The 26,154-nt window shown below is 40.9% G+C and overlaps 1 protein-coding gene across 1 annotated transcript; it reads left to right on the top strand.

The window, feature by feature from the left end:
• The first annotated feature begins 15,394 nt into the window (after positions 1-15,394).
• Positions 15,395-25,115, top strand: PYGO1 (pygopus family PHD finger 1). Its single transcript, XM_082769404.1, has 3 exons — positions 15,395-15,493; positions 19,977-20,062; positions 21,869-25,115. Exons 1-3 carry the CDS (start codon positions 15,445-15,447, stop codon positions 22,988-22,990), a joined length of 1,257 nt encoding a protein of 418 aa, XP_082625530.1. The 5' UTR covers positions 15,395-15,444; the 3' UTR covers positions 22,991-25,115.
• The last annotated feature ends 1,039 nt before the right edge of the window (positions 25,116-26,154 follow it).

Genomic DNA, 26,154 nt, shown 5'->3' with positions numbered 1-26,154 from the left:
ACAGTTTGATTCTGCCTGAGAGACGTGGAATAGATAATAATGCTGAGTATTCTGGTGTTGCAGTACTTCTTAGCAATGGTGCCTTGCATTATGTATAATGAAATTACTGATTTGCCTTACGCCTTTTTAGTATTCATAAAATTGCTTTGGAGTACAGAAGGATGCCTTAAATGCTTCTTGGATGTTATAAAGGAAACTGTATCATGAGTTAATTTTTTACCCAGCTTTGAGTGCTGATAAGCACTGCTTGCTTCATGGTATGTCTCAGAGCTGTTGTTGGGATGCAGCCCTGCTCCTTGCCTTTGCCTAGTATGCTGTTAGCCAGGAATTTTAGCTCAGGGAGTGACTTTACCCACAAGCCAATCTAAAACTCTCATTAGGCTACCATGAGAAATAGAAAGCCAGAGCTTTAGTTGAAGAGTCTGTTGAAGGAGGAGAGTACTGCTACTGCCTTGAACCGATACAATTCCTGTTTTATACTACCTCCTTTAAGAGTTATTCTAGTGTGTTTTTTTTGTTTGTTTGTTTGTTTTTCCTGTACTCAGGGAACAGTTTGTTACTTTTGAGCTGCCTCACAAAAATGTGGAGCAAACTGACAGGGTATCATGTTTTATTTCTTAATGGGGTAGGGGGTGTGAGGGAGAGAGAGAGGAGAGGTTGGATTCATCCAATGTTCTAAACTTGCCTATATATCCAGTCCTCTGCTCTGTTTTCCCCATTTTACTTAAAAAAAAAAAAAAAAAAAAAAAAAAAAAAAAAGGCATTTTTTTACTTTAAAAAATGTTTAAAACCTAATGTGAGAAAGCAACCATGGAAACTCCTGGCTCTATTTAAGTCTGTTGGAACTCCCTCTGAATTTAAGGTAGGCCAGGCTGGCTTTTGTATTGTTCTGTAAGTATCAAAAGGTGGTCAGAAGTCATCGACAAGCCCTACCCTTCTGTCTGTTCCATTTTGATGAATCGGCCTGTAGCTATGGTAGTTCTTTAGCTTGTAACCGTTTGCTAGTTCAGAACCAGACAGTACGTGTTCACTTTTTCATCACAGTGTTGATTTAAAGGCTTTTAAAATAATCTTGTACCAAAGACTAATCCGTAGAAGAGAAGGAAGCCGCATATTTTCCAAAAATAATTGAACTAGTTAAAAGGTACAGGTTTGAACAGCTGAATACATTTTACTGTATAAGTAGTCACTAACAAAACCAATAGGGCTTCTATTGATTGTAGTACTTGATTGCATAGACGAGTTGTATGCTTCTACAATTTTAACTACCTTGTTACAAGAGCCTTTAAAGAAAGTTATAATGATACCAGCAGATATCTCCAAAGACTTCCAAGTGTAATTTTTTTTTCTTCAGCATGTAGCTGGATCAACAGTACAGTATTAAAAATATTTTTGAACATTTTTTTCTACTTGCTGAAGAAAAAGAAAACATTTTCACCAAAGATTTATTTTTGATCTCATCAGGCAGAATGTTTAGTGTACAGCAGAGTACTGTTTCTAATTAGGTAAAGCGTGAATTAACTGAACCTAGATTAAGAATGTGTAACTGTAGCATGAAGTTTCACACTTCATCTTTCAGAGTAGCCTCTTTTCTTAGTTTCATTCAGAAAGAGCTGATATGCAGGTGGTAACTATTTGCTTCTCCAAAGACTTGTTTGCTGTGAGTACTGATAATCTGATGTCATTTTATGACCTTCTTTACAAGTAAATACTTTAAATCCTAAACTTTTTCATCCAAAGACCCACTCTGTAGTTTAACCCATGGCGAATTTGAGAGAAAAAGGCTTAATACACAATTTGTCAGTCTAGTATAGGAGTTCTAACTTCAATAGCCAAAGAGATCAAAATATTCAATTTACTAGAGAACAGTGTATCCAGAATTCTATTAATCATTTAATGCTTTTTAAATTAAGGTACTTCTTATCAGCAAATAAAGAAAACCAAAGATATTTAAGGTTACCTCAGCATATAGGCAAGCTTAGTTAGACGTTAATTATTCTGTCTTTTCCTTTATTTTTATGTTAACCAAATATAATATGTTTCTCCAGAACCCAGTCTACATTCATATGCTTCCCTTTATTGTGTCACATAGTTAATTCTAGTTCTATTTACACGTTTACTGCAGAACAAACAATACAATCTCCTCAGAAATACGTGTTTTATTATTAATATATAACCATATTTTTTGTGAGGGAATAGTTGTTTGATGATTAAAAACTCCACCAATGTAGGCAGAGGAATCTCTGGAAAAAAATCTGTAGAAATCGATGCCTTCTTTACTGAACTGAATAGCAGAATTCTTTGTGATTTTAACAGTACAAAATCAGGCTCAACATTTAAATGCTTCATATCCTTGAAGCCAAAGCTTCAAATTATAGATGTGGTATTAGAGACATCAACTTTCTTAAAAGTTCATACTCCTTACAATATAAGGAAATCAGTTTCTCATAAATGAACTTTATTCATTTCATTTGCCTAGAAAGAGCTGGAATACTGAACAGGTTACAGGTTTTCCAGTATTTATTCTTGATCTTGTCTGTAAAACTGGGTCCTGGAGAAAACACTATCAATTTTTTAATTATGAATTAAGTATGTTCTGGAAGATGAACATAAATGTGGAATTTAGTGTTACACTATGTGAATTGATTTTGTTTAAGTGTATTAAAAAGTGAAGAGCCATGGCTGGTGTAATGAATGTATATGCAACCTTTGTACTTTAAAAGCAAAACAAAAATGTTGTAGGTTGATGTGACTTGAAGAGCATCACAGATTTGCAGACAAAATCTTGACACTGGTTTACCAGGCTAACTGTTTCCAAGCAAGGACTGTGATTGCCCTCCTGCTGGAAAAGCAGTTCCTGCTCTGTGGGCCCTGAATCCAAACCCAAGTGCTCAGTCTGCCCACAGTTATGCTTGTGTACTTTCTTCATGTTTTACAAAGAACTCCTGGAAGACGAGAATACTTTCTATCTCAGAAAATTGGGAATGTGTATGCTGTGCAGAACTGTGCCTGTCAGTAGATTTCTTTTATAGCTCTGCTTTTTAAAGAGAGACTTGAAAAATCCATATATCAATATTTTCCTATATTAGCTGCGCATTTTTGGTGTAATTTATTGGATTTTAACAGAAAAGAGTTTTAAGACATTTCTCTACCTGTTTTTAATTATATTTAATACTTCATTCCCTCTTTGGTTTCATTACCTTGTTTTAGTCTACGAGCTGAATCTTGTTTGCTTTATCCACACCAGGGTCCTTATCCTGTTTCTTTTTAAGTCAATGGGAGAATTAATTTTAATTTCAGTTTTCGTGGTCTTGACAGACAAAATGAGCTGCTGCATCTTGTTGTATTTATTTTGTTTTTTTAGATCTTCACAGTATTATTACTTCTAAAGGACAGGATTCTTAGTTGGTTATAACTCCCATTGGCAATTTATTTTTTTTAGTAGGACAAAAAGTTGCCATATACCAGAGGTTCACTGTAACTCTCCATGCATGTACTCTTAGCCTGTAGTGAATACTGAGTATTTTAAGTCAATTTAACTCTTTTTCACTGTGATCTAAGTCAACTTGAACGACTTAATGTTTGCTGCAACCTGTGTATACCAGTTACCATACCATGAGTAGTTACCATAGACCACTGGGTCTTAGTAACATGTTACTCTGACATGTAAGCTGTAAGACCAGGAGTTCTCACCCATTTTATCTGTTATAGAAGGAAGTGCAGGCAGGGAAAAGTCCATCCCCTAACATGGGGAATGATGTTCAGTTCTGTAGGGCACTCCATGTCTAGCCCAAAATTGCATTCACACCTAGTGAAAAGACAGCTGCACAGGTGTAACTGGCGATATTCCAGAGAAATCAATTTACTGGAATCAATCTGTTTAAATTGGAAGCAGAATTACACCTAATAATTGTTAAAGAGGTACTTCTTAGTTTGAACAATTGTTACATGCTTCTTAGTTGCTGGAAATGCAGCTTTGCTAATATCAAGTAATTTCTAAAGCAGATAAGTTTGTCTGCAGGAATATTGAGCACCTTTCTAAGAAGTTAATAATAAATTATTTTTGTAACTGCATCTTTTGGAACCTGTGTTTACAAAAAAAAACAAAAAAAAAACCACACACACACAAAAAAAAAAAAACACAAAACAAATATTTTCTTCAAAATGAGTCTAAAACCAAGTCGTTTGCTGTTACTAGAAGCCAATCTGAAAAGAACACGCATTCAATTTGGCTCAAAGTTTCTCTCAATTCTGCTGATAAAAATGCAGAGTAAGTTTGCTTCCTTGGAATTTCTCTAGATTTACACTGAGGCTGGTCCTAAGTGACTCAAAGGGGATAAAAACACATGGTTAAAGTTCTGCCATGTTGGTCCCTCTGGAGTGCCATTGCAAGCTGAGCTCCTTGCAGAGGTTTTCAGCTGTCCACGGTTACATATACCTACATTGCATCTGCCTGCTGCATTTTCAGTGAAGACTGACTGTATATGAAAAACTTAAACAAAATGTTGCTTTTTGATTGTTTGGCTTTTTTGTTGTTATTATTTTGCTTTTTTTCCAAGTTGTGAATGAATTGCCAGTGTAGGAGCCAGGTATGTATCTCATTGTGGTGTTCTGGATCCTTTCACTCCGTGTGCCATTTTCTTCTAAGGGCGGCAATGGCTAACTGGCTAATGGAGGACGGAGCTGAATTGTATTAATTTTATACTTGTCTCAGGGGATCAGCTCTGTGAACTCCATTGCATGAGGGAAGCTAATGTTTGCCCTGATTTGAATGTAACTTTTTAATGTCTTTTTAAAAATATTTTGTTAAATAATGTGGATTTGTTTTTCTTTTTCTAGCATCCTAGTAAATGTTACCTAGTGTGTTGGTTCTTTTTTCCTCTCCAGGGTTGTTTATATACTACCCCAAGGTCATGCCAAAAATTAATAGAAGTTTAAATGCCAAATGTTTATGAAACTGCTGTCTAAATACTGATTGATTGCACAGTTTAAATAAAAAATTTCCTTAGTAAAATGCTGCTTGAAAAATATTTTGTTTTCATTGTCTCTGACTAGTGGCTCAAAACAAGGATGATATAAATACAGTTTTATTTGAGGCTGAGGATATGTGGCAATTTTGGTACTTAAAATCATGGAATGAGTTAGCAAGTAACCGGCACGTTCCTTATCACTGAAATTCATAGAAATTTCCCAAGCCTGTGCTCATATGCCATTTGTGTACCTGGAATAATTTCCTACCTAAAATCTCCATCTCTACTCCACTACTGTCAAGCAGCTGTGTGAGATCTCTGTTGTAGTTCACTTGCAGTAGATGTAGAAGATGTGGTTCTAAGCACATTCTCATAAAAGTTTGGAAAGCTACTGACAAAGCTGAACTACTGCGTTTTTGTCATCACTTCTACACCCACTGACTGATGAATCCAGTATTTCAACAAATAACAGGAATATTGAACATGCATTTGTGGTTGGTCAAAAGACAAATTACTATTTTTACAAATGATGATATTAAAGATAAGGGTCAAGTTAAGTTGGCAAGGAAATTAATCCCTATCGAACCTAGAAGTTTTCTATTGCTAGCAGGTTGGTTACTGATTGTCACATGAAAGCAACTGAAAAATTGGCCAGGTAGTTCAGTGAATTAGGTACAGCGTGGGAATTAGAGTAGTGCCCATACAAATCTTCCACTACTGGAAATGAAACCACAGTAATTACTACTGTACGCACACACCCCATAAACATAAGCTGTGCTCTGTGTGTCCTCCAGTCACAAGACATGGGCAGCCCTAAGACAGAAGGCATGCTGTGTAGCCTAAGAGACAGCAGCCACAGAATTAAGAGGGCCTCTGAGTTCTGGTCTTTTTAACATTGATTTTTCCTGTATCACGCAAACACTGTACCCACCCCAGTGTCACTGCAAATGGGATTTGTGTCCACCTGAGGATTCCAGCAGAGAGGGCTGTGGGAGGTGGTGTCAGCACCCAAGAGAGTGTCCCTAGGAACCTGATGCCTCTTAGAAGTGCCAGTGAGCAGATGTTTACTACAGAGCAGCAAGTTACCAGTGATGACTGTTTCCCAGAGGGGCAGCTGCTAACAGCTGCCTGCCGCCAGGGGCTGAGCCTTTCTGTGCTGGCAGCATCTTGTGCTGATGAGCTGGGCACCCTGGATTCTACAGTAAAGCCATGGTGTCTGTCTGTCTTTCCTTTTGACTTCTCTGATGAGAAAGGAAATCTGAAAAGCCTCATACTGCTTCTTTATGAATCACAGCTGTTCTTACCTGCAGAGTCTGCTGATAGAACCGTTCTGCCTAGTTGGGTAGCTTTTATGACATTTATCCCTGGGAGTATTAGAGCACCAGCTGTAGTGTCTATTTATAAAACAAACTCTAATCCAAAATTCATTATTCCTTATGTTTGAATGTAGAAAGACTGAAATATTGTTCTTCAATGGTAATTAGGCCCATGCTGAAAAGATAATAAAAGTTCAATAGAATATTTGTTAAAATGAATAGATGTCAATTACTAATGTAAATGTAATGTAAATATGTAACATTTAAAAACACAAGAAAGAATTTTTAACAGCTAGGGAGCAGTCGGTTCTGGACTGTCCAGTGGTATGAAAGCTCTACCAACACAGTCCATCAAAGACATAATTCTTTCTCTAAGTGAAAACAGAAACCATCTGCAGAACCTTATTAAGTTACTGCCGGTTAGTACAGGTACATTTTACAACCCAGAACCTTCATTTTTCATTACCAATAAAAAAAAATAAATAAAGCCCTCTGTTTCAAGGAGTTTGGAAAGGAAATCTTCAAAGTGAACCACTGGTCTGTGACCTGATGCAATGTCACCTGCCTGCTGTCTGCCACCAACCAGAACGTCTTGAGCTTCAGTCAGGTGAGCATGATGGGTCACTTACACTGAATTGAAATTACAACATTGCTGTTTCTTTGTGTAGCTTATCAGAGATGTCAATTCATTGGCTTTGCTTATCTGTTTGTTGGATAAAAGGACTGATACTTTAGAATACAAAACCCAACTTTCTGCCATGCTTTCCAGGTTGCTCAGCCCCCACTAAGTTGGAAAGCAGAGAGTAGGGAGGGAACGGATGTTATTTGCAGCTGTGGCAACACCCAGGATTGAGGTACCTTGCACTGCAACCGTGAACAGTTCTTTATGGATGAACTCTTCTCCCTGTCCTGCTCCTTTCAGTCAGCAGGTAAAGGCGATGTCTCTGTTAAGAAGCAGGCTCTGGCTGTATTTGGCTGCATTATGGCTGTATTTTTCCTTCTGCCTGCATGCCAGAGCCCAGGTAAACAAAGCACAGATCTGACAGAAAGCTACCGTACTGTTGCTTCCTGAAAGTGAAGGGTAATGCTTTATTTAAACCCCATGATTTGAAACCTATTTACATAGGAGTGCACCACTAAGACATCCAGAAAATGCAAATAATTAAGAACCTAGCTGTGCCTCACTAAAAGATACCATGCACAGCTGTCCCTAGTCTGTAGGACTGCTTCTGGCTGGCAATAGAAGTCCAGGGGGCTGGCAAAAGTTTGGGTGCTAATTGCTCTCTGGCAGATGTGTGTGCTCAGTGTCCTGGCAGCAACCAGTTTTGGACACTTGCTCCCGGAACAGCCTGAATCAAGCTGCCAATAGAGCATTTCAGTGGTGTGGGGTGAATTTCTGTCCGGCCAACAGGAACCAGCTGAGATGGTTTTCAGCAGCACTACGAGGTTGTCCAGGATCCTCAGGGTTTCTCTGAACAGATGGCTTGAGCATCGCTGGAAGCTGACACCAGTTCCAGGGGGGTGCAGGGGATGTTACATTTACAATTCTGAAGGATGAAAATGAATTTTTGTGGGTGACCGAGGATGCGTTTCCTATTACACTGCTCTGTGGGAAGTGTGAAATCAGTGCCCAAACACTGGATTCTCCTTTAGTTGGAAAACAAGACATAAAAGAGTGGGAACTTCGCAGAGGTCTTGCTAATAGAAGGGGTTTGAATTTCCTTTTATCTGCATAGCAATATACTTAGAGAAAAGGATTTTCATGAGTAAAGCAGCAGATTTCTGGCTAGGCTGTGAGGTCATTGCACCACATGAAAGCAGAAAAAGTGTTGCTCGCACTGCAGTTCACTACAGTCTTTAACAATTTGGATTTTGGTGTGCTGGTCTAGGAAATTAACCCCTCTGGTTTGCTGAAAGCTATCGTCGAGGGATGAGTAGCAGAGCTTAATATATGCTGGCTCCTTACTTTTGCAGTTTACAGTCATATTAGCTTAAAATAATCCCACTGGACTTCTTCCACACAGACTTCCTTATATTAGGTGATGCAATTTAAGTTGCAAGTAAGACAGGTTACAGAACAGAGTGTAAAATAAAAATAATTTCCATTACAAATTATATCATTTATGTTAGCGACCATCATGCTTTTGAATAGATCCTGGATATCTGAAAGTCAGTAACAGCTTCCTCAGTCTCTACCAAATAAAGCACAAGGCCTACAAAGTCAAGGCAGAATGAATCACTTGAGATCAAGATTTCCAACTTCAAGGGGTAAGTTAACTCTAAGCCTGAGGTTAGAATTATCTCAATTAAAATGTATCTGCACAATGTAAAGCAAGACTACCCTTCATTTGTAAGAGGAAAGAATGCTGATACCAGCTTGTACAATACTTAACAGAAAAATAGCTACATTAAAGAGGAAAGCAACTTGTTTGCTTTGTTGTTGTTGTTTGTTTGTTTTATTTGTTTGTTTGTTTTTAATACTGCATCTCAAGCTTTGTGATCTACATATGATAAAATCGGTGAGGAGGGTGTGCACATTGAAAGCCACTGCAGTACAGCCAACACCCAGGAGCCCACTTCTGGCATTGTAGAGGCTCAGAGGTTCACAAGAGCACAGCCTGCCCCTGCGATTAGCTTCTCAGCGCCGGCTGCAAATGGTACAAACACAGCGGAGTGGGGTGGTTGCATCATGTCCTGTGATTTAGAAGTCTCGGCTCAGGTGATGAGGTTGCCATTTGCAGTTGACTAGAAACAGCCTTCTAATGTGAGCACTCCAGTACTTGGTTTAACATTCAACAAGGTCTTAAGGGTTTGCCATGGTGTTTCTCTGCCATAGTGCAGCTAGGTCAAAATGTGAAGTCCAGCCCTGCAGTTGCAGATAACCAAATGACAGAATTCCTGCAGGAACTGATGTACAGCTCCCTGAAATGGCTGGCTGTAAATTTCAGATTTCAAATCACACTCAGTAGGCATAATACATGTCAAGCAGTTTAATCCAGTCTGGTGTTTGCAGACAGATAGTGCATATATTTTAAATAATTAGTTCCACATTCTTTTCTCAAAATCCTGGATTTCCTGTGAATTTTAGCCTGGGGATTAGGAAAGCTGCTCTCAGATGTAATGGGTGCGTACAGCATCTATGTAACTAGGTCACATCGTTCTTAGGCATATTTAGTTATCTTTTCTTGTGTTCATCCTTACTTTGGTGCACAATAACCAAAAGTGGTAACTAAGTTTTGTTCATGTTCTCCTCCTAAAGGGTAGCATAAATCTGAGATTTCTTGTTTGTTTGTTTTTTAACTACATTTTCGGACAATGGTATGTTTGTCATATGTTCCCTTTCACTTTGATTTTTCTTGCTTTAGCTGCATTTTCCTTTCATAGCCTACAGACCTGCAAATTCAGACACTAGCTGGTTTCTGCTTCTTCACAGCAGATCTGCAACTACTCAGACGTTGTTGCTTGTTCAAAATTGATTTCAGAGTTTTTGCTACTGTATCCCAGTAAATATTTTGCTTAAAATTTAAGACTAAATGGTAGTTGCCAATGTGAATGGCATAGCACATGCTGTCACGCAGGGCTCCTCTCGGCTGTCTTCCAGCTATCCTCCTGCTCTTAATTTCTAAGAACTATAACTGTAATTGAAAAACTCAATAATGATCTGGATGGAGGGAAAGGCAAGTGACACAATTTGTCTGAGGTGGCTGCTGTCGTCTGTAGGGTTTCAATCAGCAAGGTTTAATGAGTTGGAGCCATCTCAGAGACAGCACCAGTGAGGGGTTGTCCTGTGAACTGCACTCTCCAAAGCCATAAAAAGCAGAACAGCAAAACAAATGTGTTTCTGCGTGGAACCTTTTGTAGGAGATGTATCTTATCAAATGAATATGGCTTCATATAACAAAGCTGGTAGCGCTGTATGAGAGAAAAGAGACAGCATAGGCATGAAGATTCCCTCCAGTGCAAGCAGACAGACAAGGGCCAGGAAGCACCATGCCTCCCGGGGCTCTTGCTGCAGCCAGCTCTCAGCTAACACTGAGGCCTGGGGCTGAGCTGAGCGAATACCCACACGGCTAAGCTAAGACTGGAGAGCTTTTTCTGCAAGATGCTCTGCTAGCGCTGGAGTTAGCATTACTCCTCCTTTAGCTTTATGGCAAAAATTTCTCTTGGGCAATTCTACAATGGAAATCCCAGAGGAGTCATTGCCTAAATTTAATTACTGCAGCCAGGGATAAGGCTTTCTCATGTTTATACAGCATACAAGCTTCATAACTCCCAGCAAAGTTATTGACAGTCTGGCTCCAAGAACGGGTTCATATCCAATTAGTGCAAAGATCAGTGTGGCCTTTGCAGAAAACCAGGAGGGCTCTTGAGAGTGCTGTGTAAGTTCAGGAATTAAATGCTTGCCTTTCTTTTCATCAAATCATGATAAACAGGAAAATTCAAAGGGTTCAAGATGATAATCCAGAAAAAAAAAAAAATTGCATTTCTTTCACTTCCCCACAGAGTGTCCCCATTTCACCATTCACTGACCAAGAGGAGAACACTTTGAGTAGAGAAATAATCCATTTTGTAGAGAAACTCACAGAGGTTTGTTAAACATGTATTTATCTTTGTTTAAAATTTATTACCTTGATAACCTTAATATGGTAAACAAAATTCCATTTTACATATCCTAGAGGAAAAGGTGAAAGAAATCCTATATTCCTTGACAGCATGCAGGGCAAATAAGGTTCTATGCATATATGCATTTATATCTCCAATGAATTTATTGACAGACTTTGGTAAATTAATACAATAATGAAACCTAGGTTCCTAAATAATCAGATGTTGTTCTTTGTATTTCAGATATTTCTGTTCTGTATTTATTAACTTACATGTATGAGTTATAAAATCTTACAGTTTATAAAACTACAGAATAAATTGTAGCTTTTAATTTTTTAAGTCACATGTTGTTGGCAAGAGTATCTGAAAGCACTGGAGATTTTGTTCCTGAAATGCTTGAACATGGCTATATTCCAACTGTAAGCTGAAAAGGTAAGTGTGCACTCAAAAACAAACAAAAACTTTTAGTCCTACTGAGTTTATGAACATTCCAAGAGTTTATTTTGATTGTTAAAATTTTTGTTCCAGTATAGATGAGACAGTAGACTACCCTTTGCACATATTCGACATTTTTGTTGATCAGTCCTCTAATAAATTGTCTTGGAAAGTTTAGGAAAATGTACTTTATCAGCCAGTTGCTATGTGATGAGACAAATTCATGATCTTTCTCAGGCTTTTTACTTGACTTCAAGATACATCATGCATTGTATGGAAGAAAGCTAATGCAATGGCTCAGAGAAAAAATCTTATATTCTTTCAGTGAGTAAATCGTAAAGCAATCTTCTTTTTTCCTGACATTTTTCTATTAATTTCAGATTAAAGTTGAAACATGAACAGACAATTAATTAGATTTTGATTTGTACTTTATATTATGTGGATGAATGGTTAATACAGAAGTTTAGACATTCCTAGTTTTTGTTCATTAAAAGCAGAAATTAAAAAGAAATGGGCTTATGCGACCTGGTTTACATCACCTTAATGAATGAAGCATTCACCAGTAGGCCAGCAGTTTACACTTAAATGGCTTCAATGACTTATGATCAAACTGTTTCAGTTGCAGATGCAATCCCTGCGCCTGGCAGAGAGATGCTCTACATCTTACATACCCAGAAGGGACCCAGTTAGCACATCTTTCCAGTGCAATACCAGATGTGTATCCAGCTAGACTAAAAAAGCATGAAAAGCGCATCTTTGTATAAATATGCATGTGTTCAGTTGTACTTCCCTGAACAAGGGAGATGAGGACAAATGATTCTGGAGGATGAGGTGTAACACTAGTATAACAAAAATAGATTTTTGGGCCTGGCAGAAACTCCCTCAGCCTTGATAAATCGTCCTATTTACCACAGCAGTACTGTGAAACAAGTGTAAGAACTCCTTGCAGAACTAACACTTAAATTTGTGTAACATGGAAATGGGCATCTTAGAAAAATGAGTTATTCCCTCCCACACACCCCTGACATCATAGGTGAGGGAATCAAGTCTGCTGAAGCTGGAAGACTGTGACTAGCGCAAGTTATCCGTGTCCAAGTTTCCCTAAATGTGTTCCCCTTCTCCATATCAGCATTTTTGTCCAGGTGGAAGAGAGACTACTGTCAGTTTGCCTGATGCTTCCACATGCCAGAATCCCCACACAGTGTGCTGCTGGGTCTTGCCATGCTCATGCCAACCCCTGATGCCATCCACACAGGCTGGACGACCTGCCTGAGCCTGCCTGACTTCAGGTGCATGAGCTGATGAATTAGGGTAACTGGACAGAAAGCTCTATCTGTTTTGTTTTATAACTTGCATGAGAGGAAAAGTTTTGTATTTGACCCTTGTACTGGAAGTGGTAGAGTTTCACAATTCAGCCAGCTTCCAGCTTTTTGTTTTTCCTTCTGATATCATGCTCTTTTTTTTTTTTTTTCTTTCTAATTTTATTACTCTGGGATGAAGTCTTGGCCCCCATAAAGTCAAACAGAACGTTTCTTTCACTTTTTTTTATTTTTTTTTCATTTCCTTAAGTGTCAGTAAACTTCTCTTTGGTGTTATTTTTTTTTTTTCCATTAGCACACTTGTATACATTCATATGTTGTCAAAATGGGCTTCTACTCAACTCTATTTGTCCGGAGGTACACAGTACATACACGTGAAGGATGTAGTAAAAAGCATTTAGACATTAACCCTGTTGTGGATCCATGTCTCTCCTGATAGTGCAGTGCAGCATTCATACGACATGCCAATGATTAGCAAAAGAACATTCTTTACCTACTGGTAGTTTGTACAGAAGGACTATTTTAGTACCCTTCTTTTTGAAGTGAATTCTGAAGGAAAGGGACTTAGATGTTACCAAAATGAACTCCTCTATTTATATTCAGTAATGCTTTTAGGCTTGATGCCTCGTGATTGAAGCTACTGCTACTTCACCAAAGCTACCCTTCTCAACTGCGGGGGTGAGTTGTAAAGTATTAAATAGTATTTGTTCACACACGAGTACTCTGGCAGTAGACAAGACCTTTTTGTTTGGTTTATTATTGTTAAACAGAATAACATAAATTCAGAATAACAGAATCATTCAGGCTGGAAGGGACCTGGGGAGGTCTTGACCTTGACCCCAACCTCCTGCGCAAAGCAAAGTTAACACTGAACTCAGACCAAGCTGCTCTGGGCTTTGCCCAATTGGGTCTTGAAAACAATTCTACAAGTTATTTTGTTTTTAGTCCCTATGCCTGCTTAGCCTAATAATAGCATTTGCCCCCTTCACATCCTGTTGGAACCTCCCCTGTTTCTGTTTATTTTTTTATAAATTCAGCAGAATTGAATTTCTCATTCTGCTGTTACGCACTTCAACAGAGAACTCATCTCTCTTTTCTTGGAAACCTCTACCTGAGTATTGGAGGTTACCTATTAGGTGCCTCTGAGTTTTATTAATTAATGACAGCCTTTGGGTGGATGAAATGGTGGAGTAATTTTAAAGATAACTAATGAGCAGCAAGGCACTTAGCTGGTCAACAGTGTGTGACCAGAGTTTTCAGACTTTTGGAATGGCTGAGATGCTGGTGTAGGTCCCTGAACCTGTGAATTAATTCCTTTTCAGACACTGTCTCAGCCATTTTGCATGAAGGTTTAGAAGTGTACAGAAGTGTAAGAATCCTATTGGTCCAATAGGATTCTTACAGATTGCTCACTAAAATCCTGAGCACAAGTTAAAGCTGAATTTGGATGAACAGCAAAACAGACAATTTTTTTGCAATTAGAGCACTGGGTTAAAATCTGAATTCCCTGCTCACATTTCTGATGCAGACAATCATCCCCTAGGAACCTTTATAGACTCAGTGACATCAATCTGCGCATCCATAATTACAGTCTACATGCTATTACAAGGCAGCCTTGCACAAAAGCTCATGCAGTCCTGGGAGAATCATCCAGGCCTACAGCAAGCTCCATCACAGAAAATGCAAATCTCTTCACAGATAAGACATTTTCCTCCAAATATAGAGTAGCTCACACCCACCTTGCTAATAACAAGCCATGCTTCTCTTCAGCAAGATTACACAAAATTAACCAGAGGATCCCATGAGGACGGTGGCAATGTGCTGTACCTCAAGGTACGTGCATTCCGGGATCGCTGCAAAGCAAAGACTGTGGACAGATAAAAACGATGTCTAGGGAAGGACAGAAACTGATGTAAAAACTGAATAACTTTATTTAGTTAGAAACACAAAATGTAAGAACAGAGACATCGCAAGAGTAGCAGCACCGACACGTTATCCTTTACACAACCATCGCTCCTTCCTGCGCTCCCCAAACGTGTTCCAAATACCGTGAAGTACAAACTGCGCGTCTGACAAGAAGCTGTGTAAACGAAGAGCACTGCTAGGTGCTGCGAAGTGTCATGAATGTATTCAGGTATGTCAGCAAAACCCCTACTGACCTGCTGGTGTCCTTACCCTAATTAAGGGAAGATAAACCATCACTCAGGATTTATTTAGTGCAGTTACTCGGTAGTTTTGCTCACGGACGAGGGCTCCAGCTCCAGCAGCCCTATCCCCCTGCCATTTTGGCGGCGCGGTGGCAGAGGCAGGGCGCACACACGGTTCCCCCAGCACTCACCTGGCAGCTCGCCCTTCCCAGGGGGTCGGAGGCGCTGCTGGAGGGGCCCCGCACGGAGCGGGACGGGGGTGGCGCTGAGGGGGAGTCAGGGCAGGAGCCCCCCGCTGTGCCCCCCCCACCCCGGCCCTAACGGTCCCAACGGTCCCAACGGCCGCGCGCCGGCTTCGCCGCCCCTCCCGTTGGCGCGGAGCCCGTCCCGGCGGCGGCTGCCCGGGGGGGGGGGGGGGGTGGCCGCAGCCCCGCTGCTCGCCGCGGCGGAGCCCCCCCCGCTGCCAAACTTTGCAAAGTCCGGCGGCTCCGCCGAGCGGGCGGCGGTTACGGCAGCGCCGGGCGGGGGCGGCGGCGGCGGCGGCGGAGGAGGAGGCGGAGGCGGAGGGGGCGGGGTGCGGGCCGGCGGCGGCGGCGGAGGCAGCATCAAAGAGCCCCGATTCCTGCCGCCTGGGAGCCATGCGCCGCTGTCTGTAATGTCAGCGGAACAGGAGAAGGACCCCATCGCGCTGAAGAGATCCCGAGGTACGGCGGGGGGCGCCCAGCGGGGCCTAACTCCCGTCAGGGGGGGGGGGACCGGGATGCGCGCCCCGGCCCCGGCCCCGACCGCCCGGCCCCCAGCCCCGGGCCGCGCCGCGCCGCCCGCGGCTCCCTCACGGCGCCGGGGCCGGGGCCGGGGCTGAGGCCGGGGCCGGGCGGGAGCCGCGCTAAGTTTGCACGGCGGGGCCCGGCCCTGCCCCGCGGGCTCCCGCAGCCTCCGGGCCTGGCGAGGCGCCGGCAGCCCCGAGCAGCGCCGCGCTGCCCCGCGGCGGGAGGCGGGCGGGCTGGCGGCCGTGCGGTGCCGCTGCCCATTAGTATGCAGCCCGCGTCCCCGTGCCGCGAGGGGAGGCGGCGGCGGTGCCACACGTCCGGGCGAGAGCCCGTGAATCGCCCTCGGGTCTGCGCTCCCCTGCCCCGACCTTGCCGGCGCGGTCGGTGTTAGCCGGGGTTTTGTTTTCGGCTCGCTGGGGAGCGGAGCGAGCCCCCTCCGGGCTCTGCCCCCGTTAGCAGTCCCGCTGTGCGGCTCTCGGCGAGGTTTGAGGACGCGTTTCTTTGAAATGCGCCAGGAGAAGGGTGGAAACGCGATATCCCCTCCGAGTTGGGCTGCGCGACTGACTTCAGGGCAGCGGCACATCTCCTGGCGGAGCGGCGCTTGGATCCTGGGAGCCCTGAAAAGCAGGAATGCGGCTCGCAGTGAAATCACGGGAGGTGGTGGAGTCGCGGAGTTGGGGGAAAAGCATGGCAAAATGATTCTGGATGGCATTTCTTGCTTCTCTTTTCTTCCCCTCCTGCGTTGCCCCTGGAATTCTATTGTTCCTGGCGTTTTAGGCTTTATGCGGGTGAGTAAGTGGGGAAAGGTGGGATTCTGCTCTCCACGTTGTCGCCGATTTACAGGTCGCTTCTCTGAAACTGCCGTAGTAACAGCTGGGTTGCAACCTTGAGAATGGGAGATTGAAAATATGCAGCAGTGTTACAAAGGGGACTGGGATTCATTAGGCTCCGCTCTCAAGCCCTGATTCTGCAAATATTTAAGCCTGAACAGTTTCATGTGCCGGAGTTACCCACTGAGCTCCACGCGATTACTGCTTAATATCACAACTGTTCACGGGATCAGGGCCACAGAATAGGCTCACCAAATCTGGTTGAAATTTGACTCTTTTCAGTTTTCTGTCCATAACGGAAACTATATTCAGTCATTTTTAATACTTGGGAAAACCTTCTTACTTCGAGCGCTGTTTAAAGACTGTAGCATCTATCCTGTGAAAAGCTAGGCAGAGGCTTGTCAGTGACCGTGGAACTACTCCATAGTGTATTTGCAGTATGTTAAGTATGGCATAAATTATACATAAAAATCATAATCTCTGAAGGTGCAGACAAAACTGCAAGTTGCGGTTCTCCTGATTAACATTGAAAGCGTCTGTCTTGTGTGTGAAGTCAATGGGAATGTGGGATTTACTACTTCTGCGCTGCTCAAATGCAGATATGTTGCTGAATACATGCTGAAATACATATCATCTATAATGTAAGAGGGAAATAGTTATCAGATGTGTATTTATCTCTCTAAATCCATCCACGTATGTGGTGTCCCAGTCAAAAGGATTGTAATTTTTCCTGCAAAATTAGTCTCAGAAGGTGAAATGATTTTTCTTTCACCCTTAGTGCAAATATCACAATGTCCAAGATGCTCAGTACGCGTTTTAATGAAAAGCCTGTGTGGCAGGTACCAGAAGTGACTTTCAGCAAAGTTTATTTTGGCTGCATGAAAATGACCCTTATTCACTCTTTTTTTGGAGGTATGCTAGGACTAACATTCAGTTTCCTTTCATGGATAAATTAAATCATTATGAAATCCACAGGGAAAATGTAAAGTTGTGGGGCTAAATTAAATCATTGGCCTCACACAGCGAGAACTGAAAATGCAAAAGCTTTGTACGCTTCCAGCCGTAGGACTCAGTCCTGCAAACCTAGGCAAATGACTGGCTTTACCCATGTGAGTAACCCCCGTGGAAATTGGTGGAGCTTACTCACCAATTTCTCTTATTAGAATTCTAAGGCTTATATGCGTAAGTTGTTGAAAAACGAGGTCCCGGAGAGGGAACTTGTATGCAGTTTTATATAGTTGTAGCTTCTCTAAAACAAAGCCTCACTCTTGTATGGTCCACAGTTATCTACTTGATTGTAGACTCTAGTAATTGCTGTGCTGCTACTTGTTGAAGTTAGTTAAAAGATATCTGGATGTTTGTAACATTTTGCTATCAGCAGTTAACACTGTTTATATATTGAGAGTGTGGGACCATGAAGAGGAGTTTATCTTATGCAGTTAGGAGGAAGGGTGGCCACAGTACAGTCTCCCACTGAAATGTATGCTAAGCGTGTAAGAATGCAGGAGAAGAAGAAGCTGATGGGAAATGCAGAGACAGTTTTGAGCAAGTAGTTTATCAAGAAGATGACTTATAGGATTGGAATTTCAAGGACATTTGTCAACTTTATATAAACTTTATGCTGTGATCATTTAGTATCCACAAGTCATGCGGTTGCAGTGCTTCATTGCTTGCCAAGTGTATGCAGGATTTTATATTCTAAACCAAGGCAGTAAGGATTTTTTTTTTTTCCAGAGTAATCCCCAGTTGTTCTGATGATTGGTTGTACCAGCATGTGTTCTGCTTAAGCATGAGTGTATTTTGGGAACATGATCATGACTTCATGCCCTAGTCTCTGAAATTCAGACTTAAAATTTGCCAGTAATGATAGGCGTAGGTTTGGGATGCCCAATTTCATACCATATGAATGATGAAATGTTTTGGAAATTACATATATGAAAAAATGAGATGAAATTTCTGCAGTCACAAAGCCAAAAAGAACTTATTAGAGCCCAAGCAGGATTCAGTTTTTATTTGAGGTAGGACTGGTAGTTTCCTGAAACCTCTTAGGTCAAAAAAAGTGCTGGGGGTAGAGGGAAGGCAGGGTGTAGGAGAAAAAGAAAGGAAGTGCTCCATGTGAAAAGTTATTGCAGAGGATGGTTACAGGCCTCCTTTGACTAGAGGTATTGAAATAACTACTGGATATTTTTGTTTGTGTACAGTAGATCTAATTCTTTCCTATGTGGGAGATTTTGTGTTATGTTACTGCAGTCCTAAAGCTGGTGTAGCTGTCTGCCGGGAATACTTGCCTAATGCGGGGCTGGTGTAATGTCACACATTATGCTGCTTTGCATAATGCTATTCATAATTCGCAGTTATCTTCAGGTTGCCTTTGGTGATGAAGACAAACCCATGTGTTCAGCTATATGCCTGCATCTTGATTAAGTTTGACTTGTGTTCTGAATTTGAGTTTTAAACAAATAACAGCAGTTTTTTCATCCTGGATTGCCCCGGTCTTACTGTTCCATACTGTTGTTATCTTTTTATTTTATTTTTATTTAAGTAAACAATCCTAATGAGTCTGGGAAAAAATGAAGTAGCGTAGAGCTTCTTAATGTAAAAATATTAAAATGTGTTGCTTTTGTGTCACCTGAAAGCAATTACTATACTTTGGCTCGTGGTCACCTTTGCGTTCCCAAATGCTGGCAGATCCATTGAACCCCAGGAAGGCAAACCTACTGGGGTAATAAGGAATCTGCTAGAATCTTTTCTTTTTTGACTACAGTCTTTTTGTCTACAGTAGAGTTCTAGAAATGAAAGCCATAATTTATACAGCTTTGAGAGCTTGTCCCACTCTTGAGGCAGAGATGAGTGCCAGGTGAAGTACAGATATCTCTTTGTATTGCTCGGAGTGGAATCAGGTGATCAATGACATGAACAGTCTTTACTTCTATTTGTGCCAGAGCAGCCGTGCTCAATTATACTACAAGATTTCTGCAGAATAAGGCAGTTTCACCTAGAGCCTCTCTCGTTTTTGGCAGGTGTCTTTTTGATTAAGTCTTGCATTTAGAGAAATTCAGATCTGAAAAACTGGAGATCTGTCTAAACAATATGGCACATTTCCAGTGGCTTTCATTCACACATCTACTGCTGTTTGCTTTTTCTTTCATGGCATATTGTAAGGTACTGTTGTGTGGCGATACAGTGAGTTTGATAAATGCCGTGTCTGTGTAAGTTAAATAGGATGTGAATATTAGCATGGCTTTAAGCAGTTCTTGAAGAAGTTTTATGCTTTATGCAAACAAATACTTCTGACTGGTGAAGCAGAAATATGAAGAACCAAGGGACTGATAAATATAAAATAAATGGAAAGCTTTATTCAGACTGTAAGGAGCATGAATGGGATATTCGAGTAGTAATAGAGTCAGGTAGCTGTGTGCGAGGTATGCTAACTTTTACCTCCAGGTATTTGCTTCCTGAGGATTTACAATGTAGGGCACTGGAATTAATGCAAGTTCATGATTTGTGACAGATATCTCTTGCTATGGCAGGCAGAGGCATATGTCTAAGAAAACTAATGCAGAATTGCCCTGATTGAAATTTTGTAGGTGGTGACAGTGGATTGGATGGGTTAGGAGGACCAGGAGTACAACTCGGAAGCCCTGATAAGAAAAAGCGCAAAGCAAATACACAGGTAAATTCCCTTTGATTCTTTTGATTTGTTAATACTCAGATGTTGTTTGCTGGAACAACTGTCTTGCTCTGTTCAGAATATCAGTCTATTCCCACAAATAGCGTTCACATACAAAATATTCTAGTTGTACTGTGAAGCAGGAATCTTCATTCCTTTGCTACCTTCACGGAACTTCATCATACTGGTTACTCTCACTGAAGTTACTTTAGGTCTCTGCAGGTTTCTGAAGTCCTACAAAGGAAGGAGCGCAGTGAGACTGCAACGACTTGTGTTTTGCCATATGTATTTGATTCTGAGACAGGCTTTCTCTTAATGACTTTGTAGCCATTGGTAGAATCTGCACAGCACGAGTAGTTGTGATGAGACTAATTTTCTTCTTCCTCTTATTCCTATATATGTAGGTTTGTGGGCCAGTGTATCAGTGCAGTTTGTTAATGCTTTGACCAAACTCTTGGCATATTCCCCAAGTGGTTTTCAAGCAAAGGTTATCAGGCAGGTTTGGCTCCTTTTCAGTGAATCCTTGCAAACTGGCATTTCTATATAGTTTCTCTTACCAGAAAAGGAAGCCTGAATACAAAACATCTAAAGCAATTAGGTATCTGTAGTGCAGAATTTTTCTTTGTGTGTTTATTCAGCATGGAGTGAGAGTATCTGTTACATTTTTACTGTCCAATGAGAGTAATTGTATTTATACAGGTCAAAAAATCACTTCTTGTTTGGCCTATCCAGAATCCGTTGAGATGGGGCTTTGCTTTTCTTAATTCCTGTTTTCTTTTCAAGTAGCCATGGCTGAACCTACTCTGAGAAATATCCAGTTAATTTCAGGGTTTCAGATCTCTCTACTGTTGGAGTTTTTTCTTGTGTTCTGGAGTGGCAATAACTGCAGAGGGGGGGGGGCAGATTAGTTTCTTTTTTCTTACCAGGCTCAAAACTTGATGGACAGCAGAAATTTGGAATGGGGGAAGATCTGTTCAGTCTTAGTTTATGAGTATGAGGCTGTGCTTTCTGAAAGCAGCTAGCACAAAGAGTTGAGGTGAGGGTGAACTAGCTAGGTGTTCTCACAGGCTGGTCTAGAATGAAATTCAATATTCGATGACACTTGAGCAGCCCCTGGGCTCTATTAGATGCTTGATTTTTGCTTTGTAACCAGGAATCCTTGTATTTTTTTACTTACTGACAATACTTCAGACAGACCACAATCACTGGATGCTCTTCAGGGACTCCACTGATACACAGGAGTCTGTGTATAGGAATTTTCTATATTCTGTGTTCTCTACAGTTGTTTTGTTTATTATTTTTTTTTAGGATTATAGTAACATTGGTATTTTAGGTTTGTAGACTCTCCTAAAAGTGGGGTGTCTTAAAAGATGTGTATACAGTAAACTGTACCCAAAATGAAACTAAGAAAATACTCTAAATCTGTTCTTCAGCACTTGGAACAAGTTGTGCATGTGTTTAAATGCAACATGTCTTTCTGTATTGTTGCTTTTCTTAAGTAGAAGGTGAAGGGGGGGGGGGGGAAGTCACGCATTAAGTAGTGTTTTCAGAAGCATGGTTGTGCAACTGCACAGTTCCTGAAACAACACTGAGATTACTTTAAACCACTTTGTTATTTGGAGCCCTAAATCTTCTCTCCTCTCCCCCACTGAAATTTCAGCTAGCCTGGCAGGGTACAGTGGGTGAGCTGTACACAACAGCTGAACTGTTCTTTTAGCAGTAGTGCTGCTAATCCGGGACCTTGTGGTTGGTCTCCCTTGCAGGGACATAGTAAAACTAATTTAAATGTTGTATTTAAAATATTTTTAGGGATCATCATTTCCACCTCCATCTGAATATGCTCCACCGCCGAATCCAAGCTCTGACCACCTTGTAGCTGCAAATCCATTTGATGACAACTATAATTCTGTGTCTTATAAACCACTTCCTTCAGGAAATCCGTATTTTAGTAATCCCGGTTATCCTGGCTTTGGAGGCTATAACACTTTCAGAATGCCACCTCACATGCTGCCCAGAGTGTCCTCGCCATATGGTGGTTCTTACTCCCTCAGAAACCAACCACACCCCCTTCCTCAAAACCCTGTTGGAATGGGTTTTAGCCGACCCCACTCTTTCAGCTTTGGCCCACACGATAACCCAGGTTTTGGGAATCAACCACCGTATAGCAGTGGTCAGATAAATCAAAATGTCAGTATGCCTGGTCAGCATTTCAGACCAAATCCTGGTGAGAACTTTGGCCATTCTGGACAGATACCTCACCCTGATGTGCCATCTAACTTTGGTCCTGGAAACAATCCAAATTTCCCAAATTCTCAGCTAGAATCGAACCATTCTTTTGTTCCTCCGCCAAACACTTACAACCAGGCAAAATCGTCAGCACAAAAGCAAGACTTTAATCAAGGTGCAAGCAAAGCATCCAGCCAGAACACTGCTGCTCATCAGCATCATCACAGGACAGAGGACATTGTGAGTCAAGGTAACAGTGACCTAAAGAATGTCACACGAAACAATGTGGTAAATCAGGATAATAGCCATTCCAATAGCGCTGATAACACCAATGCTGGCCATTCAAATGGGACGCAGAGTAAGTCCCGCCAGCCTCGAGGTACCGCTGAAGGATGCAATTCTGAAAAGAGCAGCAAAACTCCCCTTCATCCCAGTCGTCATGGTCACTCGTCCTCTGAGCCCGTCTATCCATGTGGAATCTGTACACATGAAGTTAACGATGACCAGGATGCCATCCTGTGTGAAGCCTCTTGTCAAAAATGGTTTCATCGAATCTGTACAGGCATGACTGAGTCAGCGTATGGCCTTCTTACAGCAGAAGCATCAGCAGTGTGGGGCTGTGATACATGTATGGCTGACAAAGACGTCCAGCTAATGCGCACAAGAGAGACTGCAGGACCACCCGCACTGAATACGGATGGCTAACAACATAAATTGGTTGTGGTTGAAATACTTGCTCCGAAGATTTGGTTGCAAATTGGGTACTTCACTTTCTGCAGACAATCGGTTGTGTTTGATTGCTATCATCTTTTTTTCCCCCCAGTCTGTTTTTGCTCAGTTCCATCTCAGCTTTTGTACTCCTAGTTTTATGTGTGCAAATATTTTACAGGGTGGAATACTTCTTGTTTCTGATTAAACTGTAAAACATAACTGACAACTGATCAGAAGTAGAATGTGCATTGACAACTTTATTGAAGGCAAAAATGTGCCTGTATGAAGAGCCTCTCATTTGCTAGCATTAACATGTTACCGAACACTAGCATGTAATACTTGGTTTTAATGGTACAATGTGTGCAAGTACCCATTGCATTTTGTTTATTTTTTTGGTGAATGTCCATTACTGATATTCTTGCTATCTTTTCTTTGTTTATAGTGGAGATGGCATGGAGGAATGTGCAGTGCTAAAAGTTTTTAATTTTAGAATAAATACAGGGGATTTCATATGTTCTTTTTATTATTTTTGCAGTAGAGCATTAACATGATTCTAAAATCAATGATTTCATGCTTAGTAACACAGTGAAACCCACGAAGTCTTACGTGGTATTTTCTTCAAAAGGCAATGATCTCTTCTCAGCAAATACTTGCTTGCTGTAGGCTCTTACTAGGTCTTGCAGTATTGGAGATGGTTACAAACTATGATTACATTGGAACAAGTTAGATCGAGTTTACAAAGTCCAGTGCTTTAAATCTAGAGAATACCAAAACTAGGGTTGCATATGTAACCTTACTTAGTTTATCTTAAGCACATATATTAGGATATAGTCCCTGTGCAGTTGTGCACCTCTCGTTTATCCTGTCTTATTGGTAGTTCTAGTCTCCAGACTCAGTGCTGCCTGAAGATTGAGAAGGAATTTACACAGGGTAAGTTCTGCCCATCTCCTAGGGCTTTCAGATAGAGCCTGCTCGGTCACCCTGAGCTTACACAGTCCACTTGGCAAGAAGAAGGATGTGAGGCAACGGAATGTGCTTAGCACAGACTCTGAACTACAAGACAATTTCACCAGCAAAGTCATAACACTGAATTCCCACCACTGCCTCAGCCAGTCTTGCAACTTCATGAGGACAGAAAATCTAGGATGAAGACAAATACAACTCTCACGTCAGGTGAGTTTAGCTCACATCAGAAGCTAGCAAGCAGAAATTTAGCATTTTTTCTAAACTTGAGATCCTACTGATAAGTATGAATGGCACTAGAGCTTCACGATTGATTGTAAGAATTCGCTTTTTATATGGATAATTTGATCTTATTCTTGATTTCGGAAATACCCCCACTCCTTTTTTTTATTTTTTTAATGTGGGGAAACATCTAGCCTTGAACACTTGGGCCTTAGCAGGGTGCTAAAGATGCATATGCAATTGAAAATCAGTGTTTCTATAGAGAAAAATCTTATTTTAACTTAATAAAAGGTGGTACTGTAACAACAGTCTGTTTGTAATACTCACCACTGTGCTGGGAACTTAATTGGTGATTGTTTGAAAACTAGATCATAAGCCAAACATTACAGGTACTGATCAGTTTCCTTAATGTAACAGAAGGCGTTCAGATCTGTGGTGATGAATGGTGTAGGATATGTGTGGTGTAGGAGCCTATGTAGAATATAAGCAGCTATATTTAAAGGCTCTTTTTATGGTAAGTTATGCAAATGACTGAAAAATAAGGCCTGTCTGCTACTTCACCATTGTGTTGATTTTTAAATGGGCTCTGCTGCAGTACTGTCCTGGGAAGATACTCCACAGATGTGCACAACTGTCCTTTTATTTTAATACTGAAAATATTTTTATACCTTTTTACTGGAGAAGTGTAGCGTTGCTCTCCTTTTCTGTAATGCCTCTCATCAAATGCCTCTCATGTTCAAAGTGTAAATGACAGTTCATATCTTGAGGATTTCTTGTACTGTGATGTAAAGAAGGTGTAAGGCAGATCCAGAGCTCCTGTTTCCAGCACTATTTGTTTTATGTAGAACAGAGACTAAACTTCGTCTTGTGTTGTTAGAGGTGTGATGGTAAAACCAACCAAACAAGGCAAATAAAAACAACAACAGAAAAACAACCTGTGTTACAAGAGTTGTCATCTTCAGTAGATTTCCTAATGACTGACTGACTGTTCAAATTTACTTGTGGTAGCTAAAGTAGGAATTAAACCAAACTTTGTTCAGATAAATTGTTTCCTAGAGGAACAAATCAAATCTCTGCACCAGTTTATACTGTGAAGTTTGTGGAGCTAGCTCAGACTTAGAGCAATGTAAACGAAATGAAAACTTTGCTCAGTGACTGAAAGTTCAATAGAAGCTCCTGTGATGATATTGTTATCCAAGTAGGCAGTTCACAATGCCCTTCCAACTGTGAGATGTTTGGGGCAGTTATTCTCAGATGTCCAGTTAATATTTTAACATTTTGGAGCAGAGGTACTTAAAATAGCCATGTAATTCTTGAAATCTCTTCCCTCAATCCTGTTTCAAGTTAGGCAAGTGTTTTGTATATAAGTTAGCAAGACATTGTAAGAACACTGTATTTAAATTCTAAACTTCTACTGGAATATAATTTTATGATCCTTTAAATCATATATCTGTGAAACTTACTGTAACAGATTATTTCATTTTCTCTAAACTGGTGCCATGTTGGGCTTGTAACCCACTGAATTTTCGGTGTGGATTAACCTGCAAATTCAAGGCATTAGCAAACGACAGTTCAAAAACAAAGAAAAATAAATAACAAGCAACAAAATCGAACTTGTTATCATACTGATCACAGAGACAGGACTGATTAGGATCTCAGAAAGTCATCTGGCCAATATATTTACCCTATTGATATGCTCTTGGCATACCTGGACTTTTTACCTAGAGAGTTATACTTTGTTTTTCTCTGCATGTATTGACTAGTAGTAGTTTAAGTATGCACAGGGAAAACAAAAATCATGTTTTATTAGTAAAGTACTAGGAAAATGTCAGCTGGTTAGAATTAGAAATTAGTTATAGAAGGGGGGGAGGGCTGGTTAGAATAGGTGAAGTTTTTTGTAATACTCTACATGAAACAATTTGTATTGAACTATCATGTGATTCTTTCATTATTAGTGATTTAGACTACTGGTG

The sequence above is a fragment of the Aythya marila genome (assembly GCF_965140915.1).
Source record: "Aythya marila genome assembly, chromosome: 11".
NCBI classification, from domain to species: Eukaryota; Metazoa; Chordata; class Aves; order Anseriformes; family Anatidae; genus Aythya; species Aythya marila.
The sequence above is the reverse complement of the archived record's forward strand: the minus strand, read 5'-3'. Positions and strand labels throughout refer to the sequence as shown.

Coding starts and splice junctions, on each gene's coding strand:
- PYGO1 (XM_082769404.1), top strand. CDS start 15,445: ATGTCAGCGGAACAGGAGAAGGACCCCATCGCGCTGAAGAGATCCCGA. Junction 15,494..19,976: donor CGCGCTGAAGAGATCCCGAG/GTACGGCGGGGG, acceptor GAAATTTTGTAG/GTGGTGACAGTGGATTGGAT. Junction 20,063..21,868: donor AGCGCAAAGCAAATACACAG/GTAAATTCCCTT, acceptor AAATATTTTTAG/GGATCATCATTTCCACCTCC.